We start from the raw sequence: 13,081 nt of genomic DNA on the forward strand, positions 1-13,081 counted from the left end.
AAATCGCAAACACCTCATTATTGACTGGCTTTTATACGCTGGTTTCCCGTGTGTCAGCTGCATCAGGTGCTTAGGCTTCCACCTGCTTCCGGAAGCTAAGTCATATCTGTGATTTTCCACTGGGCCTGGAACTATTGCTGCTTGAAAATGAGCTTAAAGAGGTGGTGGGGTTCTTGCATCTTTTTTGGAACCGCCGTGGGAGGTGGTTAAACAAATAATAACATTTAATCTATCATCAGCTCCTCTATCACTCAAACCTGTGATAAAAGCTATCTAGTAACTCTGGAGGATAGTAGGGGTTTGCCTTAATCAGAAAACCATAGATACTGTGGAGCGTGCTGCTGGTATAGCAAATGAGAAGAGGTTCTTAATGACTGCAACGGCGTTATTTGAGTGGAAAAAAAAATCCCATGTTTTATTGACTATCCCTGGTGAGGAAGATAAATATGGATGTCCAGTTCCTGGAACACGAAATAATGTATGTAAATATATTTATGGTTAAATTTTAATCGTAGAATAAAATTCTGGGCTGCTTTAGCTATTTTGTTCATTAGCACTACTTGCTTTTAATGATTGCTTCCCCATGTGGCTAGCGATTGATCGTAAATATTGCTTCCTTTTTTCTTCTGTGCTGGAATCAGGATTGACAAATCCGTCTGGCTGTGTTGATTTTGAAGTTTTTGTATTTAAAATACAGCAGTAGGGTACAGAGGATGAGCATACACATTTAGCGTCAAAATCCACTAGTCTAAAAGTTAATGTCGGATTGTGTTAAATGTGTTTATCTCTTCCACCAATATTAAACGCAACTATAGTGACTTTCCTGAGCATGTACTCTAGAGCCAATGTGTGTCGATGTTCTTAGGGGATTTTTAAAGTATCCAGTATTCTAATCTTTCCTCTCCCTCACTATTATTTTTTTCCCCTTAGCTGGAAAAGAAGCAAGCAACGCCTCCGTTCCAGCCTCAGATCACAGACGATTATGGTTTGGATAACTTTGATACGCAGTTCACCAGCGAACCTGTGCAGCTAACCCCAGATGATGAGTATGGTTTTCTTTTTCCCCAAATACAATTGTATATTAAGAAACTAATTTATATATTACTTGAAAATTACTAAGAAGAGACTATGTACTTGGCATTAGCACAGTCAGGCTAAAGTAAATTGGAAATTCTTTGTATCCTACATATCTTGTATAACTTGCCATACTTCTTATATAGTAGAAGACCGCCTAGCATTCTAACAGAAGCTGAGAATACAGTATTGATTTGCCACTGAGCATGTGCTCGGCACTGAAAGAAGAGACAGAAATTTGACTCCTGATAGAGGCCTCTTGCGTTTCTGTACTTGGGAGAAACAACGGACGCACAGTCCTTGGGTCTTGGAATAAGCTTGAGGTAGCAGGAAGATCTTGCAGAAAGCTGTTATTTACATGTGCTTTGGAAAAAATTTGCAGGAAGAGAAAGTGTGCTTTATTAAAGGAATTTGAAAGCTGATGAGGAGTGATGGCTCTACATGAAGGAAGAAAGTCCCTTCAGATACAAGGGGGCATCTAAGAAGACAGGCTGTAGTTCTGGTAGTCAGATGGGAGGCTTAGCTTGCCCAAACTCATTAAAAGAGAATAATTGTACACAGTTCTGAGGGTTTGCTGAAGGGTAAAAATTGAAAATGGGAACTTGAACTTTCTTTGGAAAAACAAGAGGAAGCTTGATCGAATGGGGGAAGATGTTGGAGAAAAGGCTGTCTTGTTGACTTGTCTGTGAAGCGTTCGGTGTGCGTCTGATGGCAAGTGTATCGTCAGAGCCCGGCGGGGGGGTGGGCCAAAGGGCGCCGGCGTGAGGATCATAGTCGCTAATTGCCGAGGAATGCAACAGTTTGGGGGCATCCATTCTTTTTTTCCCAAGGTGCGTTTTCCTTTCAGGGCTTGTGTGTGACACAAATGCCAGGTGGCGCTTAGAATACACATTTTCTAAGAACTATTGAAGGAGGTTTTGGGTTTATCAAAAATCTAAGACTCAGAATCCTAAAATCTGTGTAGTGAGGATTTTTAGGCGAACTTTACTGTGAGAGTAAAGATCTGCTTGCACATTATACAGTTATTTTCCCAGTATATTTCATATATTTATGTTTTTCTTTAGCTGACTAGGTGCCCTCTGCTGAAGACTGTAATGCATTATTTTCAAAATGTTTTCATCCTGTTGCCCTGTTCACTGGTCTCATGTTCAAAGACAACTTATTTCATAGATTTCTGGTGCTTTGCATTTGTTAAGATTTCTAACTGAAGTCTGTCGAGCTACTGATTGATGGCGTTCTAGAATGAATATTCGGGTTAATCAGACATTTAATAAAGCTGAATCTAAAGCATTGCTTTTGGAACTGGGATTCTATTAATGGATTTATAATTTCTGCTTTCTTAGACACTGTCTGAAGTACTGCGTACAGTTGGATGCTGTGTTGGCAAGCAGGGGCTGTTGCAGCTACCCAAAGGCCTACATAATTAAAGGCCCAAGGTTGCCACATTCCAGCACGTGTGCTTCTGTCAGTTTTCCCTCTTCTTTTGTTGCTACACAACAAAGCTAAACTGCTCTGAAAGACAGACAATACCATTTCAAAGCTTCTTTCACACAGTTCTTGCTATAATCCCAGGTCAGCCCCCAGGATTAGCTAGTTGGCCAGGGAATTATTTGTACAAGTAAGTGTTATGTTGATTAAATTTGTGAATATGAGCACTAAATAGCAATCTGAGTCTACTCCAGTGGCAATAAACTTACTGTTGCAGGGTCTTTCTCCTGCTGCAGGTGTCCATCCTCAAGTAGTGGCGTGTTTGGAGATTTCCCTGTGGATATTTGCATACCTAGGTGCTCAGGCTTCAATTTTCTAAAAATGTAGATCCATAGTTCACAACCCGTTCTCTCTTTCTCGGGAGCCCAGCATATACGAAGCGAGTAGCTGCATGGAAACCGAAGTGTGAAGGGCTTCAGTTATGGTTTCTGTGTGACACCAAAGATTTGCCAGGCCTGTTTGTGCTTTGCAGGTTCTGCTTGACAATAAGATCACAAACACCAAGTGTACACACAGCTATAGCGGGAAGCTTTATGAACAACGCATCTTAAAAGAAATTCTGTCTCTCTTTATATACATCAATTTATAACTCTTCCCTTGGATTTCCTGTCCCTACAACACGTATTTTTAAAGAAGTATTAGCTTTGTGCTTGACTTTTCTGTAGCATTTATCTTACATATAATGTTAGCAGCCCTTGCTTGACAGTAAAATATCTTTATTTGTAAATTAGTATTATTATACTAGTCATTTATTATAGGCTTCTTTTTGGGCCATACAAGTAGGCAGGCTGCCTAACTGAAGGGGCGGAAAAAACTTTTTATCAGATAGTTTAAAATTTCCAGTCATATTTCTTTAGATATTGGGATAAAACATTAGTGTTTAAGTATTCTTATGTTCAGAGAGTTTTTTCCCCATTTATTGTTGCTTCTGTACAACTTCATATACATACATTTCCGTAAGGTGTGTTGTTATTTGAAGAAGTTCAGCAGTGAAAATGGTATTTTCAATTGATAAAACTAAAAATGCTTTTGCTTGTTTTTCAGAGATATAATAAAGCGAATAGATCAGTCAGAATTTGAAGGATTTGAATATATTAATCCCTTGTTGCTGTCAACAGAAGAAACAGTATGAAGGAATGACATCTTTGTTGTGGACAATGTGAATGACCTTTTAAATTTATCCTTAACTACAGTATATGCATGCAAGGCTGGGGAACTGTTAAGATTTTGGACGGAGACCAATGATTAAAAAAAAAATTGCTGCTGAAAATCAAAGAAGAGAATAATGATTTTGGTGGGTGTCTTCTGCCGCTTAGCGATTCTTAAGTTCCAGGCACTGACACAACTGGCTTCATTAATGAAGGAATTTGCATTTTGTGCCTGTTTCATGATCAAAATGTTCATTGCATCCCTGGAAAAGGAGGTTCTGAACAACTTTGAGATCTACACACTTCCTACAAACATTTGGTGCAATGAGCTACCAGTTGAAGAATATTACAGTGTAACATCCTGAAGAATAAAATATATTACGGTGGTGTTGAAGCTTATTTTTGATGCCTTTTTTCACAAGTGGTACCTGTCTAAATGTCTCAAATATGTTTAAAAGGAGTTGTGTTTTATTAGCAATCAAAACATAAATTTGGGTACAAGGTTTAAGTGCCTAAATGGATACACTGCATTGAAGAATTATTACATATTTGGAACGTTCTTAAACCTGGTAAGTTCTGCTTGTTAAGTAACCATTTACATATGAAACACACAGTTCAGAGCTGCAGCCTAATGTTCGTTTGCATCTTTGTAGAATTGGAAATGCAGAGCGACTCAGCAATATTAATTCCAAATTAGAATTGAAAGTATCAATTTCAAAATCTGGTTTTTTAAAACCCCAAGTTTACCAAAATGTATAGATTGAAGAAAACTAAATTTGCACACAAAGGATTTCTGAAAATACTTAAGCAGTGCCTACACCTACAATGATGTTGTGTTGTATATTAGATTTTTGAAAAGTATTTTTATCAACAATACAAATATTCAGAAATAGAGCAAGAGCGTAATAAAGCATAGCCTTAAAGTTTAAGTAGTAAATTTAGAATAACCATAATATAAAATACACTTTCCTGATAAAGCACACCTCCTACTTACGATAAACTGTCCGCTTACAGTTATTCAGTGTATATTAATAACTAATCATTCTACGTAAGAGAACGGGATGTTTTGGTAAAATGATTTGCATCAAAGTAGTAAATATTTTTAATGGAAGAAAAATGAATACCTAAGAAATCGGATAAAGCAAAAGGTAACTATCAAATCCCTTCTCATGGAAACTGGGAGGGGTGGGGGGCAGGGAAAGGATCTATCAAGTCAAAAAGGTTAGCGATTTATCAGCTTGGAGAAGCTCGTGTCGCTACATTTGAGGATTAGGAAGTGTGCAGCGCCATCGGAAACCACAGGCGCTTGTGAAGATTTACCTGCCTCCGTAAGCAACAACAGCAGAGGCAGTTTCTTTTTGCTAAATTTTGGTTTAACTCTATCGTGTGGGTTGTAGAGAGAGGAAAAAATTAAATGGGAAGGAAGAAAAAAGAGAAACCCTGTGCCATGACATCTCACCTGATTTGGTGTAAAATGCAGGATAAATTGCAACGCTTTCGCTTTCTTTAACATATGGTTTTCTCAGGGTACAGCATTGCATTAGGTGCTGAACATGACATCTTTCGGATTCACATCCAAGTCATGAGGTGCTAGGAAGAGACTGCCAAAATATTGTTTAAAACTTTCGATTAATCATTGATTAACGATCTACATTTTGTATCCCCTCATTAGCCACAGTTAAGCAGACCTGTGGTTATTTAGTTATATTAATCCCATTCAGATTTAAGTTTAAGTGGGTTTCTCTCTGTTGGACTGTAGCTTTTCATATTAAGCAAAATGTTTTAATCAGCACTAAATAATTTAACCAGTAAGAAGTACTTGCCTCAAATGCCTGGACTTTAGATACTTTATTATCCACTAAAGGAAACATTTACCTTTTAAATGTAATCTGACTTTTTTTAATTACTCCTTTTCTCTCCCTTCTCCCTGGCAATTGCTTTATTTACCCTGAATAATTTTTTTTTTCAGTGTTTTCAACTCCCCTGGTAATAAAACTAATCGATAGTTATCAGAGTGACTGCAGGCAGCTCATGAATGGAAATATGACAGATTAAGCTGTCCTTTGATGTGCCAGGGCATAGGACTTGAAAATGGAAATATTAGAAATGTGGGTTGGGGGTTTTTTTAACCTTTTCTCTAGGTTTCAGAACATTTTGGGAGGGAGGGAGGGAGGGAGGGAGGGAGGGAAGAAGAGAAGACACATTTGCTAAACAAACATTGTAAAGACTACTTGATTTTTATTTAAAAATTTACAGGCAATTACAATGTTGCTGTGTTGCCAAATAGTTTGCTGGATACAAGTTTGGTTGCTCATGTGCAAGTGTTTGAATAATGTTCTGTTCATGATGAAGGGGAAATTTTTTATATAAAGTACTTGTTTTATAAATAAAAGAAAATGAAGGATGTAAGTAAATGTGTGGTTTGGAAAAAAAATCCTAATATATTACAAATGGATCTGGTAATGATATATAGTTGTCTTATTTGAAATAGTAAATAAAAATTCTAGCTAACTTAATGATTGTAAAACAGTAAATATGTTCTTGTAGTTTTGTATAATTTAGTTGGATCTTCGCTGACCAGTTTTAATTGTGCAGAAGACGGTATACTAACCCATAACAGCTAAGATCATTTATATTCTTGCACATCTATTAAAGACTTTAATGAAAAAGTTAATAGACTGTTATTCTTTATCAGTAAACTCAGCTCTGTCCAACTTGCACTTTTCAGAGAGACCCCATTGTAAATTAAATCTATAGGATTCTTCCTGTGGTTTGACAAAGTACTCTGTGTTCTGTGTCTTGGCCCTGCACCTGGGCCCTACATTTCTGAGGTCCAGGGCAGACCTTTGCTGAGATAGAAAAACTGTTCAGGCTGATGGGCGTTCACCTGAGCTGGGCTCTTCACCGTGTGCGAAGGCAGCTGCAATCAGAACAGCTGCAAGAGGCATGAGTGTCCTGCTCCTGCGTACAGCCCTTCCACAGGGCCCCGACTGGAGCTGTGAGGCTGTGATCCAGATGCGATGTGCTGCAGGAACAGGAAACCCTGGTCAGTAAACAATTAACTGTACTCGGGGGAAATGAACAACGCCCTCTAGCTGATTCCGTCCGTGCCATTTATTGGTACTAAACGATCGCTAAATGTCATTTATTGTCTCTCATGGAGGAGGTTGCTTTTCTCAAGCTTACAGAATGTTTACCTGCTACTATTAAGTAGTTACTAAAATAGCACAGCAGTCTTCTGAATTCCTTCTAGCTGAAACTAACTCTCAGGTGTTCTTTATTCTCAAACATTTATGGTTTCTAAGGGGGAGGGTTGGAATGGATTCAAAAGGCAGCTGTTTTGGTTGACAGACTAGATTAAATCTGGTGAAATGGGCAGGAGAAATGGTCTTTCTGGAGGCCACTCAGTCAAGTGGATACTGCCTTAGAAACCTACTAAGTAAGGTTATGAATTTAGCTGTTCCTTCAGAAAGATTAAAGAACCACACACACACTTTATTTGGTCTGGGTTTTGTTTTTTTTTTAACATAGATATGCTCACAGAATCAACTCTATGATCATGTAAGTTCTTACTTAGAATAATGAAAAATGCTATGCTTGAATTACTCTAAACTTACTTTCACAGCTTACCTGTTTATAAGAAAAAGAGGTCAGTAAACTTTTGGATTATGTTAAAAATAGTTACTTTGTTCAGCTGTTTTCGTCTACACTTAGAGATTTAGAACAACCAAGGCGCATCAGACACAACAGGTTCTTCAGGGATTTACAATAGTGCTTTTTTTCCAGAAGTACCCAGATTCCAGGAGTGCCAAGGCTGATTTCCCTGGGGTCTCTGGAACATCCCATAGCACCCTTTTTCAGAACTAGAACTATTTTACATACATTTGAGAGGATTTAAAATAAAAATACCCCAAACAGGCAGGTGGCACTTGACCTTCTATGGAATTACTGATTTGTGATCCTTAAGCAAGTTGGAGACAAGGATGTGCTTCCTTGACACGTTTTTTTTGTTTTTTTTTTTCCTTTGAGAAAGGTTCACCCTTGGCCTTGTTTCTTTGCTCTTCATTCCTCTGCATTTACCACATTACATCGTCAGCACTTTCAGACAAGCACCTGGCAAGATGGCTGTCAATATCCAGCTGTGACAGTCTGCAAAGACAGAGGGTTTTTTCAGTGAGAAACAAAGTCAAATCCTTTTATTTAAGCTATTCTTCACTCTGTCACTTCCTAAGCAATCGTAAAGTGTTGTAGTAGGTTAGTGGGCAAGTCATTCCTACGCTCAGAGGCATCACAATCTGCCACAAACTCCTGTAGTTGCTCTTAGCTGCTGCTAGATGGTTTGATAATGTCACTTACTAGAAGGCAATGCTCACAGACCACATGCTCAGGACAATTAATGCTATCCTTGGAAACGTTAGGCTGTTGATACAGGATATAAACCCATTACCTTATTCCACATCCAACTTGAGGATACAGGAAACAAGATTTGTGATAGAGTAAGGATGCTTGTAAGGATGCTTGCTTGTGTCTGCTTTCGGTTTCTTTCTTTGGAGAGCTATTCTTGTGATGGTGACGTGAACCTCCCTCCTGCCCACATGACAATTTTTTTACAGTGACTTCTGTAAAAATTGAACCTAACCCTAATCAGCACAGAGTTATCAGTAGCACAGGACTGAACATGAAGACCTGAAGTATATTCAGCCTTGTCCAAGTCTCCTGATAAAATTACAAGTTTATAAATATTAGCGAAGCCATCATTTTGGCTCCTTGTTCAGCCTCCAAATGAAAGAAAACAAAGTTGCAGCAAGTAAATCTTGCAATGTTAAGAGGATCCGTTCAAAATCACTTTTTGAGCAACTATGACAGCCTAAATACTATGAAGTGGTGTAATTTCAAGAGACAATGTAATTCTTACTGTACAGTAGATATTCAGTTGCTAGGAGGGAGGATTTGTGTTTTATAAAGGTAGCCTGACATCAAGAGAGGACTGAAGTGTCAGTTGTACTAATCAGGGTTTGTGTAAAGGAAAATCAGCTTCCTTCCATCTTGCCCAGACCTTGAAAGGTAAATCTAAAATTAAGAGCACAGTTGCTCAGCCAAAGGCATCCAGGTACCAATGTAGCTGTAGCAGTGAAGTCTAGACCTCGAAGAGAAAGTGACAGATATGAGATCAACCCATATAGCTCTAGAGCTGGCTTTTAACCATCAAGAATGCTGCACTGAAATGGGTTTTGCATTATAAGACAAATTCCACAAAAAGTCTTTTCATACTCAAGTATTTTAAGATGCTAATTCTACACATAAGCAAGGCTTACCAGAGCGCTCAGATTTAGTTTCTTTTTGAAGCAATACAATGTAGTAATTGTGAACTTCTAAACTGATTTAGAAGTAGGTGGTTCTGTCATTTAAAAAGTACTTTATAGTAGTTTTGCCTATTTTCATTATTTTGTAGAGAATGCATCCAGAACCATTTTTGAGTTTTGTATACTCAAAGTTATTAAAGAAGAGACGTTCTGCTGAAATGGATCAGACACATTGGACAACTGTCAAGAGTTGAAGATCCTTCGCTCTGATTTTCAGTCTTCTCCTTGCAGCTTTCAGTTCCAGGTACGCTCACAAGAGGAGGCTGCTTTTCTGCAGGCACGTTTCTGGCCTCACCAAACAAAATAGTCCCTTGATGTGTTTGTATCTGAAGCTCTTTGCTATCATTTTCTTTTCTGTTTTTCCCGCTGTCCTGTACAGTCCCTCTGCAGTGCTGTTGAAAGCTAAAAGCTTTTGCAGAGCTTTGTGACGATGCCGAGTGGTGTGTAGAAGTTCTGTGCTGAGCGAGTTTACATGATTTAGGACTTGCATCCAGCTTTGAAATGCCGTTTGTGTCTTCCCCAACCATGTTCTTGGCTTGATCTGTAACAGTTACACAGCATGTTTTTTCAGCTGTAGAAGGTAAACTTTTTGGTTTATCTGCTTGGCCCTGTCCGTTATGCAAATGGTCGATCTGGCTCTGTGTTAGCTGATGGGAGCTAAGGTCCTTTGGCTTCAGACATTTTTCTTTGCAAAAAGATGGGAATGATACCCACTGAAAGTCTTTCATTCCAACTGTAAAGACTTCTTGTTTTTGTAGACTTTCTTCCTCAGAACTCTGTGGCACACACACATACACAAGGTCTTCAAACAAATGCAGTTCAATCGATACATAAAACCAAGGCTGAACATATTACAAATACTGAGAAGGCTAAACTACATTGAGGAAAGAACATTTTATTTACATCCACCTCCAGCGCCTGCAAAGCCATCAAGAACTTCCTGGAGTTTATGCAATATGTGTCTTCCCTTAATGTTTCTAAATTGATACAATAGGGTACTCTCTTAATATGTCTCAGAGAGGATGAGGATGAAAAAAAACATCCTACTGCTGTTCAGGGAAAAAATTGCTACTTTAGGAGGACTGTTGTTTGTGGTATGATACTGCCTAACACTACCAGAGCAGGGTAATGGTTGTTACTGTGTAATTAACCTCTTGTTACAGTTTGCCTTTTCCAGTTCCATTCCCTTCGGGAGATGCTAACACTTCAGAGCAGTCAGTGTACTTACACAGGTACTTACACAGGTTACCTCTTTCCAGAAAAATGTTCTAAAGAGTTTGCCATACTGCAAAAAAAGCCCCAGTAAGTTGTCTTTATAGTACCTGCAGCACAATGCTAAGTCACATCACTAGAGGTAGACACTAAAGAGCTGAAAACCAACATCTCTTTAAAAGCTATTTCAGACTGTTTCCCCTATTAACATCATCACGCAGACTGTGACTATTGTAAGCAGTACACAAAGTGCAAACAAGAGGAGACAGCACACTACCTTTCCACTGAACTCTGGAAAACTGGGCACTGTTTGCCCATTTGTGCATTGCAAATCTTGACTGATGTCTTTCAGTAACAAAATCCATGGGTCTTCACACTCATTTAAGTCGTCTTTTTCAAACCAGGAACATCTGTCAGCCAATGCCCTGTAAAGAGAGAGACAGTCCAAGAGTGTGAGGGTGGGAGAGGGAAGAAAATACTCCGCACTGCTATTAGTTTGCCTCTTAATTATCTTGATTTACCCCTCATGTAACACTGATGTCACAACAAAGTAGCTATCCTTAACTATGACTTACCCAAGGAGAAGTCCTAGAATTAAAAATTTCCAGCAACTGGCAGTGCACCAACCTCTTTCAGCCCAATTCAATGGCTAATGTTAGTGGCTAAGCACAAGGTTGGGATGTCATGATTGAAAATGCATGTAACTTTTCCATTTGTGCAACACAGAACTCCTTTCTTACCTATTTTCTCTTGATTGAGTAGCACTTTATGTGCTAAAGCAATAGTATTTGACAACTTTGCTGTGTCAAACCACAAAGAGGCACGTAAAAACCATCTGTCAGGAGGCGCAAGTATGCAAATGCAGATTTTTTTAATCTAAAAGAGATGCAAGATGGCCTGTGGAGGAAAAGGGATTTAGCTCTTTATAACATTGTTTGTTTACCAAGGGAACCTCCATCTAGCCTACAGCAAGATTTTTCTAGAATATGGAGCCACTATTTAGCCCGTAAACTGATTTTTACAGTCTACCATGACTTACATAACTTGTACAGCTACCAAAAAATTTATCTAATTTTTTAAAAGAATTTAAAGGCCATGCTTTCTCCTTGTAACAAATGAGGTATTTACTACTGTTTCACTTCCAAGTGAAACAGTTACCTGTAGCTGCTGTTTTTTCTTCTCAGCTACCGAACTTGATGCCTGCGGAGCACAGAAATCATCAAAGTGTTTGCACTGAAGCTGGCAATTGCATTGGTTTTTTACACAAGTAATGCTTCATAAAGGCAATTTCAAGAGAAGGCTAGATTATTAATGTCAGAATACTATATCCAGCACTCCCAGTCCTTACTGATGCATTTTCTTGGGTCACTGTCCAGGAATGACTCTGCACTGGGAAGAAACTAGAGACGAGTCTTACAAGCCCTCAAAGAGCAGAGCGATCAGCCTTTCAAAGCCTGTTTTGGGAAGGGGCACAGCTGGCGCCATGCTTGCTCATCCCAACAGGCTGAAACAACTGAACCACTCGCTGCCTCCTCACCTCACCTTTCCTCAATCCTCCCTTACTCCAGGGCTCGAAAAAACAGGAATTATTTTTAGTCTCCTCCTTTTATTTTTTATGTTAATGTTGCTCATGGCCCCATCCATACAGGTGCCGTTCTGTGCCAAAGGACGAGCAGGAGGCGCAGGGCCCACTGTGCTTTATTTTGCGGTTGGCTTCTCAATTTTTTAAAGGTGCTACAGGCGGTGCTTTATGAAGGAGCCTTTAACACAAGCACCAACGTGCCAGAGGCGCGACTACGCCACGCCTCGGGCTGCAGCTGTGTTCGAAGACCCAGCTGCGCCTTCACGGCCCGGGCCCGAGGGCGGGGCTGCCCCTCATCGTAGACGGCCGACACAGGCCCAGCTTGGGCTCAGCTTGCTGAAGCGAGGCCCTTCGGCCTCTAGCGGCCGCCCGCGCCCGGCGGGGCGGCTCCGGCTCTCCCGACGGCGCCATTTCCCGACGCGGCCCGGACTCACTGGCGCCGCCGGGGGGGCTCCCGGCCAGGGCTGGGCTCCCGGCAGCAGGCTGGCGGCGCCTTCCTGGGCTTCAGGCGCAGCTTGGCGGCTCCCTCAGACATGGCTGAGGCGCTGGGCCCGGCCTTCCCCTGCAGCCCCTTTGCGGGCGGGCTGGCGGCGCGGTGCTGTGCGCGTCTGGGCGGAGGCGGCGCCGGCTCGAAGTTCCCCCTCGTTCCGCTGGCGGGCGGAGCGGGCTGCTGGCCCTCCCTCCTTCCCCTCCCTCCTTCCCCTCCCTCCTCCTGCTGCCGGGGCAGGGCCCCTGGGCGCCGCCAGCTGCCGCCCGCCGCCGCCTGAGTGGAAACCTGCTCTTCCCCAGCCCCTCGGCGGCGGGGCCCGTCCTACCCTAGGAAAGCCATCCTTTTCCTGTTCCCTTTACTCCTTAATCTTCGCGTATTCGTAGGATTTTGGTGTGCGCGGGAATTGGGAGCGGAGGCTTGCTCCAGGCAATGCAGCGTGCCCGCGTTGTGTGGGGCGCTGCGGTTGGTGAGGCAGAATGTGGCGGGCTTTGCTCGAGTGGGTCAAAATGGCGGTGGGCTCAGCCCTTCTCACTCCAGGGTTTGTGTGGTACCCATAGCCAGGATCTGTACACTGAGAGCTGAAACAAAGGCTGTTAATCTGAGTAGTAGAGTCGATTGGGAGTGTGATCTAATTTCTCTTTCACGAAATAATCTGTTGAAGTGATGCAGTTTGTCTTTTTTATCGGCAGGAATGTTGGTGGGTGACTTGAAATAAAGTACTTGT

General features: G+C 41.1%; 2 protein-coding genes across 8 annotated transcripts in view; one reads left to right on the plus strand and one right to left on the minus strand.

The window, feature by feature from the left end:
• PRKCZ (protein kinase C zeta) overlaps positions 1 to 4,859 on the plus strand; it is a 69,815-nt gene extending 64,956 nt beyond the window's left edge. For all 7 annotated transcript variants that reach the window (XM_075114310.1, XM_075114304.1, XM_075114307.1 and 4 more), the window contains 2 exons: positions 931 to 1,046; positions 3,607 to 4,859. In XM_075114310.1, the coding sequence (XP_074970411.1) occupies positions 931 to 1,046; positions 3,607 to 3,694 (204 nt within the window). In that variant the 3' untranslated portion in view covers positions 3,695 to 4,859. The remainder of the gene's footprint in view (positions 1 to 930; positions 1,047 to 3,606) is intronic.
• A 1,067-nt stretch (positions 4,860 to 5,926) lies between these two features.
• On the minus strand, positions 5,927 to 12,536 carry FAAP20 (FA core complex associated protein 20). The gene is made up of 4 exons (XM_075114368.1): positions 12,302 to 12,536; positions 10,563 to 10,710; positions 9,221 to 9,849; positions 5,927 to 7,859 (listed from the first exon to the last, which is right to left on the minus strand). Exons 1-4 carry the CDS (start codon positions 12,400 to 12,402, stop codon positions 7,787 to 7,789), a joined length of 951 nt encoding a protein of 316 aa, XP_074970469.1. The 5' UTR covers positions 12,403 to 12,536; the 3' UTR covers positions 5,927 to 7,786.
• Between the last annotated feature and the right edge of the window lie 545 nt (positions 12,537 to 13,081).

The sequence above is a fragment of the Phalacrocorax aristotelis genome, chromosome 19 (assembly GCF_949628215.1).
Source record: "Phalacrocorax aristotelis chromosome 19, bGulAri2.1, whole genome shotgun sequence".
NCBI lineage: Eukaryota > Metazoa > Chordata > Aves > Suliformes > Phalacrocoracidae > Phalacrocorax > Phalacrocorax aristotelis.

Bases quoted from the DNA above. Each gene is read 5' to 3' on its own strand.
- FAAP20 (XM_075114368.1), bottom strand. From the start codon at position 12,402: ATGTCTGAGGGAGCCGCCAAGCTGCGCCTGAAGCCCAGGAAGGCGCCG. The intron at 10,711-12,301 runs GTGAGTCCGGGC...CTCTCTTTACAG, and splicing joins GAGCCCCCCCGGCGGCGCCA to GGCATTGGCTGACAGATGTT. The intron at 9,850-10,562 runs GTAGTGTGCTGT...TGTGTGCCACAG, and splicing joins TTCCAGAGTTCAGTGGAAAG to AGTTCTGAGGAAGAAAGTCT.